Below are 23,520 nucleotides of genomic sequence, written 5' to 3'. Positions count from 1 at the left end.
TCTTCCTGTTAAAAGGGAGTTTTTCCTTCCCACTGTCGCCAAGTGCTTGCTCACAGGGGGTCGTTTTGACCGTTGGGGTTTTTACGTAATTATTGTATGGCCTTGCCTTACAATATAAGGTGCCTTGGGGCAACTGTTTGTTGTGATTTGGCGCTATATAAATAAACTTGATTGATTCAAACTTGATAAGGTTTCATACTGAAAGTCTACCGTCACCCTGATAAGGGGAGTGGTTTTAGGAGTGTGTAGGATTTTTGCAAATAGGGGAGTGGTTTTAGGAGTGTGTAGGATTTTTGCAAATGAGTGAACTTGGTGTGTAAGACCTTGTCTTTTTAAACCCTTGCTGTTCTCACTGAGGTCACAGAGTGAGCTTAGAGCAGTGAAAACCATGTTTACTAGAGACCTCTGTGTTTATCCTGTGGCTTGCCTCAATTTTTCCTTCCAGTGATGTTGCATAAACACCAAAGCAGTCTAGAAATCAGTCCAAGCTAAACCAAAATGAAACACAATGTGACATGCATCTCACGTAAATTGCAGAATGAAAGAAAATAAAATCTATGAATGTGCAGTTTTACTCATGCCAGTTTCATCTCTGGTGACCAGCGAGGACCTTCATTGTCGAAATAGTGTATGTCATAACAGAGCATTAGAAACATATTTTGAAAATACTGAAATTTTTGAAGCACATTGGTTTGACTTAAAACTCTTTAAAAAATTAAATGTTTTATGTCATTGTGTTTCTGTTAAAGGTGTTAACATCTGGAATAACTGTCTTAACAATATTAAAGTACTTGGTACTTTTGTAGACTTTAAAGAGTAATAAAGTTGCTTGCTATAGTTTGAAGACTTAAGCCCCTTTCACACCGGGGCTGCTCCCAGTTGCTCCCTGTGGCGTCATGACGACGCAGGAATTTCTGCGTCAGGTGCGCACAGCAGGGGGCAGAGAGGAGGTGAGAACGCAGCCTGCAGGTTCTCTGCACAGAACAGTCAGAGTGCACAGTTTGGCTGCAGACTGTGCAGTCTTGACTTATCTTCTACTTGTTCCTGTGCTGAGCTGCAGGGCTGCGCTCTGAGTTCTGTTATAGTTTACCATTCCTCACTTGACCGCGAGATGCGCGTGCACGAACCGTCCTTAAGCAAATGTGGAGATGTCTGGAGTTCTACTTGATGTTGACATGTCCTGGACTTATGTCCTTTTTAAACTGTGATAAGAGAGTCTGAGGAGAGAAAGTAACTAACTGCCTGCAGACATTTTTTTCTTTTCTTTCCTCCTTTGACCGCAAGATGCACGCGCGCGAGCGAACCGTCAAGCAAATGTGGAGATGTCTGGAGTTCTACTTGATGTTGACATGTCCTGTCTCAGGACTTATGTCATTTTTTGTCCTTTTTTTAACTGTGATGTGAGAGTTTGAAGAGAGAACAAGGAAATAATGCCTGCAGCCAGACTTTGTTTTTCTTTTAATTGTTCACATGTGCACGCGTGAACGAATGTCCATGAGTGGACTAGAGATGTCCGGACTTTTTACTGGATATTTCTGGCAATGATTCTGCGTTTTTTTTTTTTTTTCTTCAGAGTGTAGTTTTTACTGCATTAAGTACATGGTATAACAATAATCCTGCGTGATTTATACTGCGGGAACAATGGAACACAGCAGGAATCATAAATTGGCTTTGAGTCACGACGGGTAACGCCTCTTTGCCCCGAATTACGCCTCTTTGCCCCGACTTGCCAAGCTGCATCGTCTCAGCACTGAGTTGCTTCCACGCAGCGTCGTCATAATGACGCACAGCGCAACTGGGAGCAACCGGGAGCACCCCCAGTGTGAAAGAGGCTTTAGTTTTATCAATTTGTTATTGATTTCGGGCTTGTGTATTGTGCACCATTGTTTGTCTGGTTGTGTTTTGTAAATTTGAGTTCACTGACTAACTTTGCATGCTGTTTTTGGTATTTGTTGTCATGGGTGTGTGTATCTTTGTATATGAAGCTATGTATGCATGTATATATCTATGTATGTGTACGTGTGTGTGTGTGTATATGTATGTATTTATGAAATTGTGTTTATATGTGCATGTATGTATATATGTGTATATATTTCTTATTTTTATAGTATAAGGCGTAGGTATAAGCTTTGCTTCTGCCCTCACCATAGAATTGTTTTGTTAGGAGTTTTTGGTTATTGTTGATTTGTGTGCCGAATAAATTCATTCATTCATTCATGTTTGTAATATCTGCTGTTTGCACATAGATGTTGATAGATTTAATGTTTCACCAGAATCAGAGTCAACTGTAACTTAGATAGAGTGGGTTTCCCACGAACCAAAGGGTAGGTGGGTTAGGTTGCTGCACAGTGTCGTTGTCCTTGGGTAAGACATTGAAGCTCAGAACTGCTCAACCTTGTGAAGCATTAATGCCACAGTAATGTGGGGAAACTTGTAAAGAAGAGGTAAATGTTTTCATGCTCACTTAGTTATTTGTTATATTGGTCATCCAAAATGCCAGACATTTTATGCTTCCACTTTGTAAGAAATAGGAAACAGTGTTGCCTTGCAACAAGGTAAATTCTCGTTTCAGTTGTGGCATTTATATGTAGAGGTTGCACATTCTATGATTTCTATACTCTACCCTTAGGGTAGATTGCTATTCTTTAAATTTATATACTACCAATGAATCAATGAAACATATGTAATTGATACATTAATCAATAATGCAAACAGTCCTTTGTTGGAGCCTTACACTTCAGTGCCAGGTTTGTCCCATTGTGACTTTTACTGAGCAAAAATGCTGTCAGAATTATCAACATTTATGCTTCAGTTTTACATCTTTCTAGCCACTAGCCAGAGTTAGAGTCAGAGTTATTAAGCAAGTAAGTAAGTGTGTGTTGATGTGAGTTTGTCAGATGTGTATGAGTTAGTGAGTAATATAAGCTATCATATTTACATTGAGAAAATTCATTATCATATTTACAGTGCGTACAGCCTAGACACGCTGCTGTCTTTTATGGTGCACTGCTGTGTGTGTATGCATGTGTTTGTGTCTGGATGTGTGCGCACGTGAACAGACTTGCAGCAGCCCCCCCCCCCCCCCACCCTTCTCATTAATATGTATGTGTTCTGAGGCAGCTAGCGAAGACGGTGTGTTTCTCACTCGCTGATTAATGCTGTCTGTCAATTACCTCTAGATCCAACCGTGCTTTGGAGCTTCCCCCAGGACCACACAGACCAGGTTGGAACGCACTCTCTCTGTCTTTCTCACCATCTTTCTCTCTGTCTCTCTCCCAGATTCACCATTACGTCCTCTCCCTCTCTCGACCATCTTCCTACCTTCTTAATGCCCTCACTCACCCAGCCATCCTGGGGTAACCCCCCCCCCCCCCCCCCAACACACACACCCCGATCACCAATATCACTTTCCTCCTCCTCCTTATCTTTGCTTCCTGTCTATTGCTTTCCTTTCCCTCATTCTCTGTTCATTGTAAGTCTGTTGCTGGTAATGAAAAGCAGTGAGCAGGTCTTCATTTAACTGACGAATCACTAATTATCATGCAGCCGTGACAGGACTGAAAGTCTGTTTTCCTTCTTTATTTGTATCTTGTACATTCATTTATAAATAGTCCTGTTTTATGCATTTTGTTTCACATTCGAAGCAGTTTCAGCATCATTTTCAATGTAAACGCAAAATCTAGAGCTGTTTTGCCAAGTACAATACTTACAAGATGTAATACAATACGTATTCATCCATTTGATTTTTTTTTCATTTATGAAAGCTTTTAAGAAACTTAATATTTTGTTTTATTTTATTGATATTAAAATAAAGTTTTTCATATTAAAGTAGCACAAGAACTGTATGTTTTTTTTTTTTTAGCAATTAAATCTAAAAGTATATATTCACCTTCTTCAATAAGCATTTAAATTTGTCTTTATATTACTGTGGTAAAACACATTTCGTGCAATTTTTCGATTTTGTGCTATCATGTATGTGGTGTGTTCCTACAGTCTTACACTGGAGGAATGCGACGCCCTCTGAACTGAAAGTTCAGAGTTCTTGAACTTTGTGCAGAAGCGCTGACCTTTGCACATGCCACCAATGAATGTACAGTCATTATGTAAGAGATTCTGTTTTGGTACATAGTATGCAACAGCAAGTTAGTTTCTATTTGAAACCAAAGTTAAAAACACAAACCTGCATAGTGAAAGGTCTGCTTTCAAATTCAGCTGACCAGTGTGTTATATAAAACAGACCAAAGTCTGAAATAGATTTCACTGATGTCAAGCTAGTAACATGGCTAATGCTGACAATGTTTATGAATGGAAGTACTGTATTTTCCACAGTATGTCACTTTTTTAGTTTTTAGTTTGTTTGTTTGTTTGTTTTTACCGGTTTGATAGTTCCTGTGATTTTTAGTCTGGTACATCAACAACAACAAAAAAATCAACAAAAATCACGATGCATGAGCATGAATTTTCTTTACACTTGAAATGAGAAACAGGCCACTAAGCTGTCTTTTCATTTTAAAAAATGAGAGAAGTGGAAACTTCTTAACAGGGTTTGATTGCTTTCAGGATGCATTTAAAGTTGGGTCACACTTAGTGCATTCTTTAGATGAGCGATCATGATGGCGTCACTATTTTGAGCTTTTCCTCATGTTCGGCTCCAGATAAAATACAGTTAGCAGTCATTGTCAGTTCAAGCAAATATATGTGATTAAATGTCTTTATCAAATAGCATAGAGTGTTGTCTAATGACTCAAAGAACTGTGCCATAAAAACATACTGGAACAGACCTTCATGACTGTGTGTGCAAAGCGTGCATTGTTACCGTGCAAATGAACAGGCACTCATTTCCACAGCAGAGTAACAACATGAACAGGGAAGAGAGCTGTGAGTTGATTTTAAATCTAAACTTACTGTAAGTTTGCATTGGATCCGCTCACTCTGGGGAAATGTTCCATGTAGAAAGTACTCCAACAAAGATCAGCACTGGGCTCAAAAAGTCTGTGTGATCCACCTTTAAATGAGGAAAAGGAAAAGACCCAAACAGATAACTCAGCTGTGGAAGGAGATTCAAATAAAACAGTCTATCCTCAGATCACAAACGGCACCCTGGCGGGTCCGTAGCTGGGAAGATCCACGAGAAGAGCCCATCCAGAGGGAGAAACCACCCGCGAGGTGGGTCCATTGGTCCGTGCTTTCATGGGGGGGAGAGGGAGGCGACAGGGTGACTGCTCCTTCCAGCCATGGCACTGACTCAGTCCTCCCTCTCATCCAAAGTTACAGTGTGGTGTCAGTCTGTCCCAGGATGCCTTTCTTCAGGAAGGGGACCTCAGAACCACCAGAATAAGCTCAAGAAAGAAAGAAAGAAAAGAAAATGTTTTTTGTCCTGAAGAAATACCATAATGTGTTTTTTACTGGAAGACCACACTTTTGAACTAAGACAGACTTCTTTTTTTCTCTCTATTTGAAAGAAACCTTATTTAGACTTATTTGAATGTACAAGGACAGCTCTTTTAACAAAAAGAAGAAAATTAATGGTGAGTTTATATTATAAATGTACTAAAAAAGGAGTTTAAATTACATTTAAATTACATTGTACATTCACCTCACATATGATTGCCTGTTCAGTGGCTTAAAGAAGCAGTTTGCACTTTTAATAAAAACATTAATTAGCTCTTAGCTTCTGATGCCTAAAACAGTGTTTGGGTTGTAAATATATGATGCACCAGGTTTTCAAACATTTCATTGCTTGGTTGGATCATCTCACATATGATCGCCTGTTCAGTGGCTGAAAGAAGCAGTTCGCTCTCATTTTGTGCCCTTATAGTGACATTGATTAGCTCATTAGCTGTACTTCTTTACACTGTGTGTGCCTTATAAATGAATAATACTGCGACTTAATCCATTTTGCTTCTTCTTACATGAAGTAAAAAATGCGACTTACACTCTGGTGCAACTTTTCTATTTCTATATATATATATATATATATATATATATATATATATATATACACACACGTTGTATAGCGTTTTTGAGATGTCACATATTTTCTGAAAATTTTTTTTATATGTTTAGTCAAGAGGTTTTAAATGTTGAAAGCACCTGTATTCCATTAAATTTTATTTACAGTTGTGGTCAGAGGTTTACATACGCCCATGGTAAAACAGGTTGCGGGTTAGATCAACAGTCTAACATTATGCTTCTGGAATGGCCTTCCCAAAGCCCCAACCTCAACCCTATTGAAAAATTGTGGACTGTGCTTAAAATCCAGGTCCATGGCAGGAAACCAACCAATTTAAATAAACTCTACCAATTCTGCCAAGAAGAGTGGTCAAATATCCAGCCAGAATAATTGCCAGAAGTTTTTTGATGGCTACCAAAAGCATCTGGTCGAGGGGTAGATACATTTAACCAAATATTCATGGGGGTGTATGTATATATTTCAGCCTGTATGTATAATTCTGACCCTGTGCAGATTAAAGATGATCCAGAATATACTCAGACTTGTGCAGTCAATTCTTGTTTTTTAATGTCATTAATATTGTATGCTGTATGGTCATTCCACCCTGGCAAAAGAAAAGTTCAAAGAAATCATTAAAAGCCCAAAATTACTGTGACATTCATGCACATGATGAGTGTATGTAAACATCTGCCATAACTGCATATAGCCAGAATTACAAAAAGTAAATAAATATAATTTTATATATATATATATATATATATATATATATATATATATATACGAGGTCTGTTAGAAAAGTATCCGACCTTTTTATTTTTTTCAAAAAACATATGGATTTGAATCACGTGTGATTGCATCAGCCAAGCTTGAACCTTCGTGCGCATGGGTGAGTTTTTTCACGCCTGTCGGTTGCATCATTCGCCTGTGAGTAGGCTTTGTGTGAGCACTGGCCCACCCCTCTCGTCGTTTTTTTATTGCGAATAAATGTCTGAACGATTTGGAGCTTTGCTGCATCAATTTTTTTCCATAAACTGTGAGAGACCTCCAGGTGGACACCATTCGGAAAATTAATATGGCTTTCAGGGACGATTTTATGGGGATTACACAGATTAAGGAGTGATCCAGATGGTTTAAAGACCGCCCACAACTGCTGAGAGCGCTCCGAGCGCCGATCGACAGGCTCACACCCCGCTGGAACAACCAGGTCATTTCCAACGTGAAGGCTTTGTTGATCCGGGATGTCATCTGATTTTCACAAAAAGGCAGAAGGCGTGGATATCAGCACTTTTTCGGCACATTCCACTGTTATAGGAGTTTTTTTCATGGAAAGAAAAGCGGAGGGACGCGCCACAGAGCCGTTCATTACGCAGCACAAAACCACTTCCGTGTTGGTCTCACAGGACGGCTTTCAGGTGGATTTCAGACGGCTGTCGGTTGCTTTTCAGTCGTTTGATTATCCGAGAAATTGAGCATGAGCTGGACATGCCCCAACATGTCCTGTGAGGCTTCATCACTGCGTTGCTTTGCGCCATGCGGCTCCAATGCGACACACGGAACTCCGCTCCTCTCTCCATGACAAAACCTCCTGTAACAGTGGAATGTGCCGTTCATTTCTAAACTGGACGCTGTCTTGATCCGGTATGTCCTCTGACTAGCACAGGAATTGTGAAAAGATGTGGACATCAGCACTTTTTTGGCACATTGAGACAAACGTGCGGAGGAGTTCCGCGTGTCGCGGTGGAGCCGCATGGCGCAAAGCAACGCCGTGATGAAGCCTCACAGGACATGTTGGGGCATGTCCAGGCTCATCCACAATTTCTCGGATAATCACACGACTGAAAAGCAACCAACTTAAAGCCTGCTCACAGGCGAATGACACAACCGACAGGCGTGAAAAAACTCACGTATGTGCACAAAGGTTCAAGCTTGGCTGATGCAATCACACATGATTCAAATCCATATGGTTTTTGAAAAAAAAAAAAAAGGTCGGATACTTTTCTAACAGACCCCGTATATATATATAAAATCAGCCATTTAGAAATGAAATGCACATGACACACTGGAAAATCTGCATAAGTCAAGTAATTCTCAAAATCTTACTGTGAAATAAAGTAGTGAAGGAGGCTGCTGAGAAAACTTTGGATTGCATGTCTTACAAAATGTCATAACTGAGACCGTAGAGGGTGCATAGAGTGCATCCAGAAAGTATTCACAGCGCTTCACTTTTTCCACATCTTATTACGTTACTGCCTTGTTCCATAATGGATGAAAATCTTTTTTTCCCTCAAAGATTTACACACAATACCCCATAATGAAAATATGAAAGGTTGTTTTTTTTTTTGTTTTTTTTTTGCAAATTTATTAAAAATAAATAAACTAAGAAATCACATGTACATAAGTGTTCTTAGCCTTTGCCATGAAGCACAAAATTGAGCTCAGGTGAAACCTGTTTCTACTGATCATCCTTGAGCTGTTTCTACAGCTTAACTGAAATTCCCCTGGCATAAATTCACTTGATTGGATATGATTTGGAAACACACACACCTCTCTACATATAAGGTCCCACAGTTGACAGTGCATGTCAGAGCACAAAAACAAGCATGAAGTCAAAGGAATTTTCTGTAGACCTTAGTCAGTGAAGTGACCAAGAACCCGATGGTCACTCTGTCATAGCTCTAACATTGCTCTGTAGAGAGAAGAGAACATTCCAGAAAGACAACCATCTCTGCAGCAATCCACCAATCAGGAATGTATGGTAGAGTGGCCAGACGGAAGTCACTCCTTAGTAAAAGACACATGGCAGCCCACCTGGAGTTTGCCAAAAGGCACCTGAAGGACTCTCAGACCATGAGAAACAAAATTTTCTGGTCAGATGAGACAAAGACTCTTTGCTGTGAATGGCAGGTGTCATGTTTGGAGGAAACCAGACACCATCCCTACAGTGAACCATGGTGGTGGCAGCATCATGCTGTGGGGATGTTTTTCAGTGGCAGGAACTGGGAGACTAGTGAGGATTGAGGGAGAGATGAATGCAGCAATGTACAGAGACATCCTGGATGAAAACCTGCTCCAGAGCGCTCTTGACCTCAGACTAAAGTGATGGTTCAGTACAACTCTGTGAATGTCCTTGAGTGGTCTAGCCAGAGCCCAGAAATGAATCAGATTGAACATCTCTGGAGAGATTTGAAAATGGTTGTGCACTGACGCTTTCCATCCAACCTGATGGAGTTTGAGAGGTTCTGCAAAGAGGAATGAGCAAAACTGCCCAAAAATATGTGCTCCAAGCTTGCGGCATCATATTCAAGAAGACTTGAGGCTGTAATTGCTGCAGAAGGTACGTCAACAAAGTATTGAGCAAAGGGTGTGAATACTTAGGTAACTGTGATTTTGTAGTTTTTTTTTTTTGTTTGTTTCTTTGTTTTTTTATAAATTTTCAAAGATTTCAAAACTTTTTTCATGTCATTACGGAGTGTTGTGAGTAGAATTTTGAGGAAAAAATTAATTTGCTGCATTTTGGAATAAAGCTGTAACATACCAAAATGTGGAAAAAGTGAAGCGCCGTGAATACTTTCAGAATGCACTGTAAAGCATCTATTGTCTGGGTGCTACACGCAGAGCTTTATAAAATGGTCGCCAAACTCCTATGCCATTTTGAATAGTGGGTTAATTTAGGGCCCTGTCACTCATTGACGATTTAGCCAACGTATGCCGACATGAAAAATGCTCCAAAACCACTGGATATATCGAATGCATTATCCAGCTGTCACACATAGCCAGCGTATGCTGACAGTCCCATTTCCACTGTCTGGGTCAATACTGCACGATATTGTATGGATTGGAACAGTTAAATCTGGCTTGGTTTGAGTTTTTCACCCCCAACAGAACCCTTTTGTCTGGCAGGCGGAACACGTAAATATTGGCAGGCACATCACTGAGCACATGTACGCTGTTGCACGGCCTCTCCACTCCACACGGAGGCCAAACAGTGCAATTTAACATTTTTTAAGTTTATTTTATTTTGTTTTTGTCTTGTTGGATCATGGGATTTATTTTCATCACGTGTAGAATGCTGAAGAATTGACTGGTGTCTGTGATAAACGCTGACATGTATGAATAAGTTAATTTTCTTGTTGTGGGACAAAGCACCAGCGTTCTCTGGTTAAGGCTGAGAAATGCACAAAAACATAGAGGGACTTCTTTTAAAATGGTCCATTTCTTCACCCACAACAAGGATTTTAAGGGCCCTGTCCCACTGGTGTTTAGGAGGATTTGCGTATGGATTGCACACAAAATTTGCCCATATTCGCCAAACATCCTCAGTATCCATGTAACATGCCTGTATGAGTCGGCCGTCATCCGAACACGCCCGTGATCATCCACAGAGGCACGCATGTCCGCAGCCAGGATTTTTGAGCTGTTCAAAAATCTGGATGCGGATAACATCCGCCTTGCATACTCCATATATACTCAATTCATACACAATACATACTCACTCTATGCGCTGTATATCTGCCGTTAACCGCTGATATCCGCAACTGACGGGGATTTGCGGCTTGGCAGCGGACTGGGACAGTGTGTAAAACAGATATATCGTGCCCATCATGTCCACATCACAAACTAAAATATGTTGTAGCGAATGCATACAGCTTGGCCATGAATAAAGCGTTTTTATTACATCTGCTTTGCAGCTGATTTGCGGGCAATCTGTGAATGCATAACACATCATGTAAACCCAAAGTACTATATGTGGCAGAAAGCGGCATACCTGCCAGTCAGTGCCGGTCCGGCTGTGTAAATCCACAAAGACGTAATAGCTGCAATCCAGGACTTTTATTTAACACCAACAAAAGGAAGAGTTGCTGTTTAGCCACAACTCACGCTAAAATCTGTTTTCTGTGACACTCTCAAAAAAAAAAAAAAAACACCGTCTCACACCCCAAGCGGCTTCCCCCCTCCCGCTTCCCAAACTCATGAACAGTTAACCCTAGCATGACAAAATGAACATTGACTCTGTGATCAACTTGTCCAAGTCCAGCAAATGCTCCAGAGGCTGTATTGTTGGTGTGAATAGTGATGCCGACGGCCCGAGTGCGCTTCTTTTATGACTGCAATGCAGATGCCGTGCACGTGCAACACATGCACGATGCATTCATAATACACCCGTAATACTGCCGTGATAATCTCTGTCAGATCAGTTTCCTCACTACATGCGTTATATAACCGTGATTGTTCATTATTATTATTATATATATATTATTATTATTAATATATCCGTAATTCATACTGGGACATTTGTCATTTTTGGCCATTTTTGTTGCGGACGACAACGAACGCCCGCAATTTGTATACTCAATTCATGCGCAATTAATCCTCTCTCCAGTGGGACAGATGTTGTTTTCCAACATCAGGATGCTTTATGTGGATATGTTTTGTCAGGCTGTGATGATGAATCTGAAAGAAATGAACAGGTAAGATTAAAGCTCCGGTTACAAAGCACTAACGAAGTACATTGCAGCCCAAACGAAACAAGAAATCTGGATTTATGTTGACTTTCTGAGGCACCGTTTAACCATTGTCCACCTTTGTTCCTACAGCTGGCGCTTCATCACAAATTTCTATCTGTTGAAAAACGTGAACGAATCCCGACAACAACCTCAATTCATCCATATTCCGTTTTGCTGTTTGTCTTGGCGGTTCCATATGATTTGTGTAGTTTCTGTAACATCAGCGTTCTGTTTGTCTGTTGTCCAACTTTGTCCAACCTCCCAATCTGATGTCTTGCACGAACATTGACGATATTTGAATGGATCAGTAACCAAAGCTCCGACGAGCTGCACGTAACATCCTTGTATCGCTGATGACTCATCCATGTGTGGGCCGAAAAGCAGTGTTGTCAAATAGAAACAATAGTGGTAAGAACCTTTTATCAACTACTTATCAGCTACAACCGTTTTTGGCTGCCTGCATGTGCACACATGTTGTTATTATTGTTGTTGTTGTTGTTGTGAAGACAAACATCTCTCACCTGTTGTCAAGACAACCAAATCCTGCACCTGCAAATACTGTGCACATGAGGATAGTGTTGGCTGTCCTCGGCCTCATACCCGCTGTCCTACACGTCATTGTGAATGTTTCATTTTGATTTCATTTAAAGCATCAAAGCCAACGTTCACTTTATTTTTTGGTTTTGTTTTGTTCGTTTTTGCACTCTTGATTCGCAGGCTTTTCAGTAATGGGGAAGGTGCAGGATCATTTGACCACCTTTTGTCTGCGATTTGACTTTTTTCCTTTGTTCAGCTACTGTTCGCATGACTGCAGCTTTCAGTTGTTCAGCCAATCAATGGACAGCATCAATGGATGTATTTTGACTCATGAGTAATTTAGAAGTAATGTGTGTCAACAATCGCATAATTTACCTACAACTTATGGTCCACGTATGTCAGACGTATCAGCCATATGCTGGCATACTTAAAAAATATTGTGCATGCCCAAATTTTTTTGATGTACTCGCCGTATTATGACATATATCATGAAACGGCGATTAAAAAGTATCAAACGCCGTTGTTCGCGTTGTCTCTGTCGTCACGCGAATTCTCCGGGAGCGCTCCCGGAATTATTCGACATGTTCAATCATTTTTTCGACGATTCCCGGTGAAACCGGAACTAGGCCACGCCCCCTAGCGCCAGTGTTAACAGCGGCGTTTGATCCCTAAGACGGCCCGGAGGAGCCAAAAACTCTTCCGGGACGCTTCCGGGAGCTCTTACTGTCTATGTGTAAACGGGGCTTAAGGGTTTGTACAGATTCATTTCAGTTGACCAGTTAACTTTACTGTTTAGTAATGATACTTTATGCTTGATATTAACTAGTCATCTATCACATGGTTATGGCACTCTGTGTACCACACTCTGGTTAGGAGCAGCACTTTGTTAGACTTCTTGAGACCTCCCCTGACATGAGAGGCTAGAGGGAGTGGCTGGACTATCAAGACCATTGACTCTTTCTGCTGCTTCTTCTTCCCACTCTGCACGTGTTGAATACCTCATGGTATTCAACACTGTGGATGCAATAACTGTGACTGGAAGGATCACAGTGGCGACAGATGGCTTAAAGCTGGCATCTCTTAGGGGAACTGGAGAGAATGCCATATGCCATGGTCAGGTCTTGTCCGTCAGTGTTACGTGCCTCAGCCACATGCATGATATGGTTCAGTATGGATTTGAGGTGTTGACCCGATTTGTCAGTGTGGGAAACAGCAGACAGTAATGTCACCAGTTAGGTTGGGTTGCCACTGTGGTTGCCCACTGTTCCACAAACCACCAGCACTTCCTGCCATGCACCGCTAGATCAAACTACAACATAACAAACACTATGGGTTCAACCATGGATTTTTAGACATCTAGACCATGTTGGACACTTACTAAAGTTTTGGAAAAGAGTGTTATCTCAAAATTCAAAAACTTCATGAAGTATAAATTGAACCCTTCTGGTGACCTGGCCTGACACCTAGAGGTTTTACCATTCAAGTATTGTTGATGTATATATTTTTTAATTGTTTCTGTAAAAGATATTATGAGCAATAAGGAATTCTCTTCTCATATTATTACAGCTTGTGTGATAGGCATGCTCAAGTTGTACTTGAGACTGGTAGCATTTGAAGATGAATCCAGAGAGAAATAAGTTTTATTGACAACATCATCAGCAGTTTGCCAGCCTTGACATTATTGCTAATTTCCTCATGTGGAACTAATAAACGAATATCTTATCTCATCTCCTTATGTTATTGTTGACTTTATACAATCTGAAATTCTGCATCCCAGTACATATAAATGGTAAATGGACTGCATTTATATCGCGCTTTTCCATCTGCATCACATGCTCAAAGCGCTTTACACTAATGCTTCACATTCAACCCGATGTGAGGCTGCTGCCATACAAGGTACTCACTACACACCAGAAGCAACTAGGGGATTAAAGACCTTGCCCAAGGGCCCTCAATGATCTTCCGGTTGGGCTAGGATTTAAACCGAGGATCCTTTGGTCTCAAGCCCAACGTTTAACCACTCGACCATCACCTCCCCTTCCCCTAATTAAACTAATTAGACGAATTAGACTAAATTAGTGTTTAGTCTTCCTATGGGCTTGGTCACACTAGATAACTGAACAGGAAGCTTGTCGATGTTCTGGTAGGTCACGATGTCAGCGTTCAAATCACCAACATCACGTTTTGTTTTTAAATGTGAAAGGCTTCAAATCATTTGCAAAAGTTTCTGTTTCCGGCTCATGAACCAACCTGATAGATTACATTTTATAGGTTTTTTAAATGTTCACTCAGAGTATAAAGTACAAAATAAAGCCATTTAGATTAAATGTGTCATTTAATGATGGATGCAACACCTGATTGTTCTCATCAACTCAAGTCAAATTGTTCTGAGTGGGCAGGGCCAAGGTGGGTCAGTGTCCATTACAAAATCAGTTTGGGGTTTTTTTGCTGCATAGAATTCCTGATCGGGAGAACTCTGTGCCAAGTGTAGTGAAGGAAGGGCTGCTTTCAGAAATCAGCGGAGTTGTAGCCCGTCTCTTACCAGTTTGACAAACTGTGACCTCGTGTTGGGTCACTTGATCATCAAATAACTTTGATCACACATTCTTAAACCTGCTCTAACAGTATGCTGTGTTTAGTGACCTAACAGGCGGAGGCACCAACAGTCATGACAGCAAAACAAGGCCTTACGAAGTACTTGGCATCCCCTCTCCGAGGCCACCAGATGGCAGTGTCCACTCAAAAAAGAATTCAAAGCACAATGACCTTCAATTTCCTTAGACCTCTTTTTTGAATAGACAGTGCCATCCAGTGGCCCCAGAAAAAAAAAAAAAAACACCATGCTCCTTAAGGCCTCAATTTGGCCATCACTTATGAACAGGTATGAACCTGCGCTAAACGCGACCTGGTGTTTAGCGCAGTTTAAGAGTCTGTGGCAAAAGTTGAGCAATTAATGTTTTATTAAAACTTAGTTGATGATCATGTGACCCAGCATGAGGAAATATCTTAAACATGACGAGTCCAAAAACCAAAACTAATAAAAATATTAATAATAATAAAAACATCTGATGTGGAAAAATGGGGGGAATGTTCGCCGTCGTCATTCTCTGTGCTGGCGTTTAGGTAGCAGCTGCATCAACCTGGAACGCTGAAGTCTCCTCCTCCACTTCCCGTTTTCACATCCACAAACATTTCATACGTCCTTGTGCAAATCAAGCAGTCGTTAGAAAGAATGCCCTCCGAAGGGGTTCCGGTAAAAATCCAGAAACTCCACGCGCCTGATGCGACTCACATCATGTCGTCCATTTGGATCTGGTGTTGGTTAGCAGTGGCGTGTGTGGACGGAGGTTCATGTGCCTCTAGAGGGCATGTGTGCGTAGACTGGGTAGGTGAGGAAGACGTTGAGCGTGTCGTTGTGCTGCACCAGGGAGGTCTGGTGATAGTGGAGCACCAGGCTGCTGTACAGGTTGTATGGCTCGGCGAAGCCAAAGCCTCGCACCGTGCTGTAGATGACGCAGTGCTTCACCTTGTTGTTAGCAACCACCGAGCAGGCATAGCAGCCCTTTTTGCTGCTTTCTCGGATGAGAAGCTCTCCATTTGGCTTCCCGGTCAGCAACTCCTCCGCCTGCGTCCTGTTCAGGTCACCGACAAACCAACTCTTCTCGTCATAGTGCGGCAACTTCTCATCCTCCTCGTTCACAAAGTAACCCTCGTCGGCGTTGTCATTCTTGCTTTCCAGGCAGTCGTTGATTTGTTTATGACGTACACCTTTGTGATTGAGCCAGACGAGGTGCTAGTCCCTGATCTTGCGAAACTGTATGAGGTTTGGCTTCAGACTGTTCATCTTTATGTCCATTTCACATTTGTCCATGGCTTGCGTCTTGAGGTCCTGCTCCAGCCGGACCTTGCTGTCATGAATCTTGCACTGCAGAGACTTGAGCTTCTCGTAGTTGATGGTGATCCTCCCCAGCTCTTTGTCATTGCCCTCACAGCAGAAGCTCTCGATGTAGTCCTTGCTGTAGCATTCTTGCGTATGGCACTGCTCCTCAAAGATTACATATACAGTCAGTTATTGCTTTACTTTTTTTTTTACATAAATCACTTTATAGATGTACGTTTTTTTTTCTCTAACAGAGTCTTTTTCCAATAAATAAACCCAAGTTATTAAACATTGTAGTTAATTTTCTATTAAATACAGATCTGAGAAACTGTGACATAATTGTATGTGTATGGAGTAGAACTCTGTATATCCTACTGTTTTATATATTGCATTTTGGATGAAGATGTACTGTATTCCAGCCATTCACAGTATATGCAGCTCACACGTGCAGGAACATTTCTGGAACAAGATTAAAATGGGTTTTAAGTTTCCCTTCATGAAAGACCTCCTCTTTACTCTTAGAAAAATACAGCTGCTCAGCAGGATACCTTTGTTAGATCTCTTTGGATTCACCTTCAAGTCTCGGTCCAGCTTGATCAAAACACATGGGCTGCAATAATATGAACATTTATCTTTATGTTGTGCATGCCGCTCTCTGAGTGGATTAGGTTGGATCATGCTGCTGCTGTTGCTTTATCAGTTTTTGACCCAGTGACTCCTGCTTTCTAACTGTTGTGGCTTCTCTTGCAATGTAAGTTGCATGTGGGTTTTTTTAAAACACTGACAATTTTTCTAAGGATGGCAAAAAGCAAGAATTTGATGGAAGGAAAACAGATCTATAACACATTGGCTTTTTGCCAAAAGCGGTCACAGCAAATCACTGGACAGAGGACTGCAGCATCATTGGAGGTTGGGAAGAAATAGACAACTGAAAGACATATATGTGCGTAGGCTAACTATCTCTCAACCCAGCAGCCATGCCACTGAGTTTAAACAGCGCTCCTGTCTCTCTGATCTACTTTGAGGAATAAACGGCCTAGTAGAAAGATGCTTCAGGCAATGTCTGCCTGCCCCACATGAACCAAAGAATGCTATGGTTGTAACACGTAGAGGGAGTGAGGGAACACGAGTCTAAGCAAGACTTATAGACTTACAAAGGTAGTGAAGGAAAAAGACTCAAAAGAACAGTTGAAACACAGAAAGATGAAATAAAACTGAACACGCTGGATGTGCCGATATGAGTTTGCCTCATCACCTTTGTCAACATGTTTTCTTTAGCCCTCCTCCGTGCTCGCTCCTGTTTCATTCCGGTGTTGACCAGATCGTTTGTGTGGATAAGACGGCCCTTAAAATGGCTAGTTAGCATGCTGTGTACAGAGGGATTGGCGCTTTCCCCTGTATATACATAAAAGCTTTATTCACAGGCCTCATTACCAGGATTAGGGCTCTTTTCCTCCTTTGTGGTGCAGTAAGCTGGAGTCCTCTGTAGTCACAGACTCTTGCTTTCTGTGGCCCGAGCTGGCCAGCATATGGCAGCAGTGGCCAACAGTCTCTGCAGAGGGGCTCAGAACTCAGAGCAAGGCCTCCTTTTGTTTCGGATGTTATTGTTGCAGAGCGTAATGACATTTGTAGGCCGTAGGATCGGGGTGGAGGGGTTAGTCCACCCCAGGGGAGAAGGAGAGAGTGAGAAAAGGCGAGAGACTGATGGAAAGAGGGGGGAGTATGAAGAGAGGTAAAGACATGCAGCAGACAGGAGTGTGGATTATGGAAATATGAATTGATTTTTTTTTTTTTCTCAGTTCTGTGGTAGAATAGAAAGCTCAAAGGAGAACAGACTGCAGGCTGGCTGGCACGCCGGGGTGGTTCTCTGGAAATATGAAGTGAGAGGCGCTTGCTCCCTCTTTCTTTTTCTCTCCTCTCACTCATTCTGTTTCTCCCTCCTGCTCCGCCCCGCTCCACTTATTCCTCCCTCAGCGCCAGACCCTTGATGCCCTGGTCATCGGCAGATGCCACTTGGATAGCGAGTGAGAGATGGAACAGTGTGTGAGGGAAAGAGGTGACTAAAGCATACATTTGAATCGCATAAATGTATTTATTTATTTATTTTCACCAAATGAAGGAGACAGATGGAAATCTGTCCGTCTCTTCTTAGATCTCATCCCAAAGTTGTGTGGGGAAAAATAAAACAGAAGATACACACACACACACACACACAAGATGGTTTTGCCAGTTAATTCCGACTTCGCCACAGTGCGGTGTATATAAGGCCCACTTCTCTGTAAAGAACAGAGAATAATATGATAAACATTCAGCAAGTTCCAGAGGCAGACGGTCATTTGAAAACTTGCGCAAATAGAGATTTTGGAGTTTCTCAGCAAAAAATATAATCTACAAGCAGAAACACATTTTAAAGGTTGACAGGCTGCAGCACTATTTATTTATTATGTATTTGTTTATCGGTTACGTTTGTGTGCGTCTGCATCGGCCCATCTGATTATTTATTTACTTGTCATGTTTGCTCTGTCATTTTTAATGCAGTGGACTGTCACAGCTGTCAATCCACTGTGAATTAAATGGTTTTAGTGTACACGTCTTCATTGTGAATGTAATCCATAAGTCATTTGGTGGAACAGCATATTCACATACAGATGTGCCGTTTTGGTTAAGCTTAGGTCTTATACTCACCTGTTCTATTCCATCTTCTACTCTTCCATCTGAGCTCACCTTGACCAATTGCACTCTCTCTTTCACATTCCTCTCTTAATAATGCAATTAAACAGGAGACTGAGTGTCTTGAGTGTCTGTTATGTTGGGAGCATTTTGAGTGTTCATGGTTTAACGCTGGACGGGCAGTTGTATGGTTACAGAATAATGATCAGAGAAAACGTTGGCCTTTTTTTAGCCCACCATTAAAAAAAATTTGCTCTGATTGTACCATATTTTCCATAGTATAAGTTGCACCTGCCAAAAAATGCAATATGAAGGGGGGAAGTGTTTAATTTGCATAAAGTATAAATAACAAGACCTCCCAAACTACAAAAACACCACAAAAAAAGAAAAAAAAATACCCGTGACTTGTTGTATGAAAAATATTGTCATTTGTTACCATAGTGTTGCCCGTTGCTCCCTTATTTACACTATTAGAGCAGAATTACCAGATTAAATCCATTCAAGGTCAGGTCAAGGTCTATGCTAAGCTAAGGTATGGGGGGATAAATAATGAATAATTAATAATAATAAATAATTAATAATTATACCTGATCAGTTGTTCCTTCCTGCTTAATCCCAAATAGCAAATCGGGGGCGTGTTTTGAAGCATTTTAATAACTTCTTGATCCATCTTTGTCAATCTTGAACAAACCTGGTATACACAGTAGTTACGGCCATCTCTGGCACCAGATTTGAATTTGGGATCCAATTTTGAACTGTTCAGAAATTTCATCCTGATTCTTGAAATCGTTGATAGTACATGGGTATTCGGGTACTCACGTATTTGCAGTCTCAACAGCTTCAGTCATGTTCAAACTTCTTCAAACAGGGTACTTGTAATGACTAAGGCTTGAAACTTGTATGATCGTGCGCCATCTGGGTAAAAGTTTGAAGCCGAAGCAACACTTGTAGCAGTTTTTGTTCAGAATTGAACAGCCTGTTATGCTATGTTTACACATAACGACGGCAAGTCACGAATGCCATGAAGTATACATTCTTGGCCGCTGATCACAAATGTGATGATTTGGGGCAGAGACGTCAGGTGTCCTCAGGAACTTGCAACCTGTTACCACACGTTACGATTAATGGTGTTGTGTGGGCCGCCAGAAGAGGTACTGCTAGCCCACCACCAAAGGGCGCCCTGCCTGAAGTGCGGGCTTCAGGCACGAGAGGGCGCTGCCGCCACGGACACAGCCGGGAGTGACAGCTGTCACTCATTAATTCCTGACAGCTGTCACACATTCTTCATCATCACACTCCATAAAGACTAGACGTCATCTCCACCTCGTTGCCGAGATATCGTACTTCATTGTAGGTAATATCCTCAGCCTTTTTGTGTTTATCTGTAATCTGTACATTGTGAGTGTTTGCAGGTGTACCGGTTCCTTGTTTTGTGGAAGCTGAGTGAGTGCAGGACGGCACTCTTTTTCTCTGAGGGATCACTGCAAACACATCAGCATATTGAGGGAGAGGTGGAGGTGGCATTCCCACCGTTATTGTTACTGGGTGTACACACACCCACACTTGACTGTCTTTGTTCTCGCCAGCAGTACCAGATCCGACAGTCGGGGACGGTGATCACCTGGGAATTCGGGACTTGGCGGCTCCAGTATTCTCTGGGTTCGGTGGCGGAGGAAATCGTGTGGTTCCGGTTCATCTCAGGACAGACGTCTTCTATCCTCGAGCCTGCCCACACGTCACCTTTGTGATTTGACTGTAATTATATTCTGAGGTTGTCTGTATATTCGTTGTGCACGTTTCACAACATTAAATTGTTACTTTTTGGCTCATCTATTGGCCGTTCATTTGCGCCCCCTGTTGTGGGTCCGTGTCACCACACTTTCACAACAGGATATCTCGGCCAGCGTCATGGACTCCGAGGGGCGTCACCCGGTTGTTGAACGACCAATGGGAGAGCAGGGAGCCCAGGCGTCTGCAGGAGACGTGATTGGTGAGCTGCAGCACATTCTCACCGCCTTTACGGCTCGGTTGGATCAAATGACCGAGCAAAACATCCTCCTGAACCGCAGAGTGGAGGCTCTCTCCGCACAGATGGCGGCGAGCGCTCAGGGCGCTGCTGCAGCTCGTCCTCCTGCTGACCCTGTGCAGGATATAAATGTTCCAGTGGTGGTTCAACAACCCCTCCCACCATCCCCTGAAGCATACATAAGCCCTCCTGAGCCGTACGGAGGTTGTGTGGAGACGTGCGCGGACTTTCTTATGCAGTGTTCACTCGTCTTCGCACAACGTCCCGTCATGTACGAGTCAGATGCTAGTAAAATAGCTTATGTGATTGCTCTGCTTCGGGGTAAAGCACGCGCCTGGGCTACGGCGCTCTGGGAACAGAACTCACGGTTGTTATCAGCATACACTGGGTTTGTGGGGGAGTTCAGAACTGTGTTTGATCACCCTAACAGAGGAGAGACCGCTTCAACAGTGCTGCTGTCAATGAGACAGGGACGCGAGAGCGCATCCGCTTATGCAGTCGACTTCCGCATCGCGGCTGCGAGGTCCGGCTGGAATAACGTTGCGCTTCGCGCCGCCTTCATAAACGGACTGTCGTTGGTTCTGAAGGAGCAGCTGGTAGCTAAGGAGGAACCGCGGGATTTAGATGGGCTTATCGATCTCGTTATACGGTTAGACAATCGGTTGGAGGAACGCCGTCGGGAGCGAGGCGAAGGACGTGACCGGATACGCGCCGCCCCTCTCCCTTCCGGGTTCGAAAAGGCGCCGCCCTCCCCACGCTCCACAGCCACAGCGCTCCGTGGGGCAACAGCTCCCCCTGCTGACGTTGTTAGAGAAACGCACAGGGCCAAAATGAGGAGGCTGATCCGTGGAGAGTGTTTTCTCTGCAGCTCAACTGAGCACACACAGAAAAACTGCCCCAAACGGCCAAAACAACAACACTCGCCCTTAGAGACTGGGCTAAGGGGGGGTCATAACATTCAAGTGAGACACACACAGATTGCCACACGACTCCCAGTTACAATCCTGAGCGGGGATTTAACCCTTCAAGCCCCAGCACTGGTGGACACGGGGTCAGAAGGGAGTCTGCTAGACAGCAGATGGGCAAGGGAGGTAGGGCTCCCTCTGGTGGCGCTTCCTTCGCCAGTGCAGGTGCGGGCACTAGATGGCACCCTCCTCCCTTTAATCACACACAAGACACAACCAGTAACTCTGGTGGTGTCTGGAAACCATCGGGAGGAGATTGAGTTTTTTGTAACTCCTTCTACCTCCCGCGTGATTTTGGGCTTCCCATGGATGTTGAAGCACAATCCCCGGATTGATTGGCCGTCTGGGGTGGTGGTTCAGTGGAGCGAAACCTGCCATCGGGTGTGTTTAGGATCCTCGGTTCCCCCCGGTTTACAGGCTAAGGAGGAGGTCAAAGTCCCTCCCAATCTGACGGCAGTGCTGGTTGAGTACCACGATCTTGCTGACGTCTTCAGCAAGGATCTGGCACTCACCCTTCCCCCGCACCGTCCGTACGATTGTGCCATTGATTTGGTTCCAGGTGCTGAGTTTCCGTCCAGCAGGCTGTACAACCTCTCACGACCTGAGCGCGAATCAATGGAGACCTACATCCGGGACTCATTAGCTGCCGGGCTGATCCGGAACTCCACCTCCCCGATGGGGGCAGGTTTCTTTTTTGTGGGCAAGAAAGATGGCGGACTCCGTCCATGCATTGATTTCAGGGGGCTGAATGAGATTACGGTTCGCAACCGATACCCGTTGCCATTGTTGGATTCCGTGTTCACCCCCCTGCATGGAGCCAAAATTTTTACTAAGCTGGATCTTAGAAATGTGTATCACCTGGTTCGGATCCGGAAGGGAGACGAATGGAAGACAGCATTTAACACCCCGTTAGGTCACTTTGAGTACCTGGTCATGCCGTTCGGCCTCACCAACGCCCCCGCGATGTTCCAAGCCTTGGTTAACGATGTCTTGCGGGACTTCCTGCACCGATTCATCTTCGTATATCTGGACGATATTCTCATCTTTTCCCCGGACCCTGAGACCCATGTCCAGCATGTACATCAGGTCCTGCAGCGGTTATTAGAGAACCGACTGTTTGTGAAGGGTGAGAAGTGCGAGTTTCACCGCATGTCTTTGTCCTTCCTGGGGTTTATCATCTCCTCTAACTCCGTCGCCCCTGATCCAGCCAAGGTTGCGGCGGTGAGAGATTGGCCCCAACCAACAAGCCGTAGGAAGCTGCAACAGTTCCTCGGCTTCGCTAATTTCTATAGGAGGTTCATTAAGGGCTACAGTCAGGTAGTTAGCCCCCTGACAGCCCTGACCTCTCCAAAAGTCCCCTTCACTTGGTCGGATCGGTGCGAAGCCGCGTTCAAGGAGTTGAAACGACGGTTCTCTACTGCGCCAGTTTTGGTGCAGCCCGACCCTAGCCGCCAGTTCGTGGTTGAAGTGGACGCCTCTGACTCAGGGATAGGAGCCGTACTATCCCAGAGCGGAGAGACCGATAAGTTTCTTCACCCGTGTGCCTACTTTTCTCGCAGGTTGACCCCAGCTGAACGGAACTATGACGTCGGCAATCGAGAACTCCTTGCAGTGAAAGAGGCTCTTGAGGAGTGGAGACACCTGTTGGAGGGAGCGTCTGTGCCATTCACGGTTTTCACTGACCATCGGAACCTGGAGTATATCAGGACCGCCAAGCGGCTGAACCCCAGGCAAGCCAGCTGGTCACTGTTCTTCGGACATTTTGACTTCCGGATCACCTATCGCCCCGGGACCAAGAACCAGAGATCGGATGCCTTGTCCCGGGTACACGAAGACGAAGTCAAAACGGTGCTGTCGGATCCACCGGTGCCCATCATCCCGGAGTCCACTATCGTGGCCACCCTCACCTGGGACGTGGAGAAGACCGTCCGGGAGGCCCTGGCACGGAGCCCGGACCCCGGAACTGGTCCGAAGAACCGTTTGTA

At 43.5% G+C, this 23,520-nt stretch overlaps 1 protein-coding gene and 1 pseudogene across 3 annotated transcripts in view; one reads left to right on the top strand and one right to left on the bottom strand.

Annotated features, from left to right (window-relative positions):
* dennd1b (DENN/MADD domain containing 1B) overlaps nt 1-23,520 on the top strand; it is a 408,111-nt gene that overhangs the window by 81,761 nt on the left and 302,830 nt on the right. For all 3 annotated transcript variants that reach the window (XM_034180114.1, XM_034180115.1, XM_034180116.1), the window contains exon 3: nt 3,180-3,223. In XM_034180114.1, the coding sequence (XP_034036005.1) occupies nt 3,180-3,223 (44 nt within the window). The remainder of the gene's footprint in view (nt 1-3,179; nt 3,224-23,520) is intronic.
* LOC117518794 lies at nt 15,344-16,045 on the bottom strand (annotated as a pseudogene).

The sequence above is a fragment of the Thalassophryne amazonica genome, chromosome 10 (assembly GCF_902500255.1).
Source record: "Thalassophryne amazonica chromosome 10, fThaAma1.1, whole genome shotgun sequence".
In the NCBI taxonomy this organism is placed as follows: domain Eukaryota; kingdom Metazoa; phylum Chordata; class Actinopteri; order Batrachoidiformes; family Batrachoididae; genus Thalassophryne; species Thalassophryne amazonica.
This window is presented reverse-complemented; position numbering and strand designations above follow the sequence as displayed.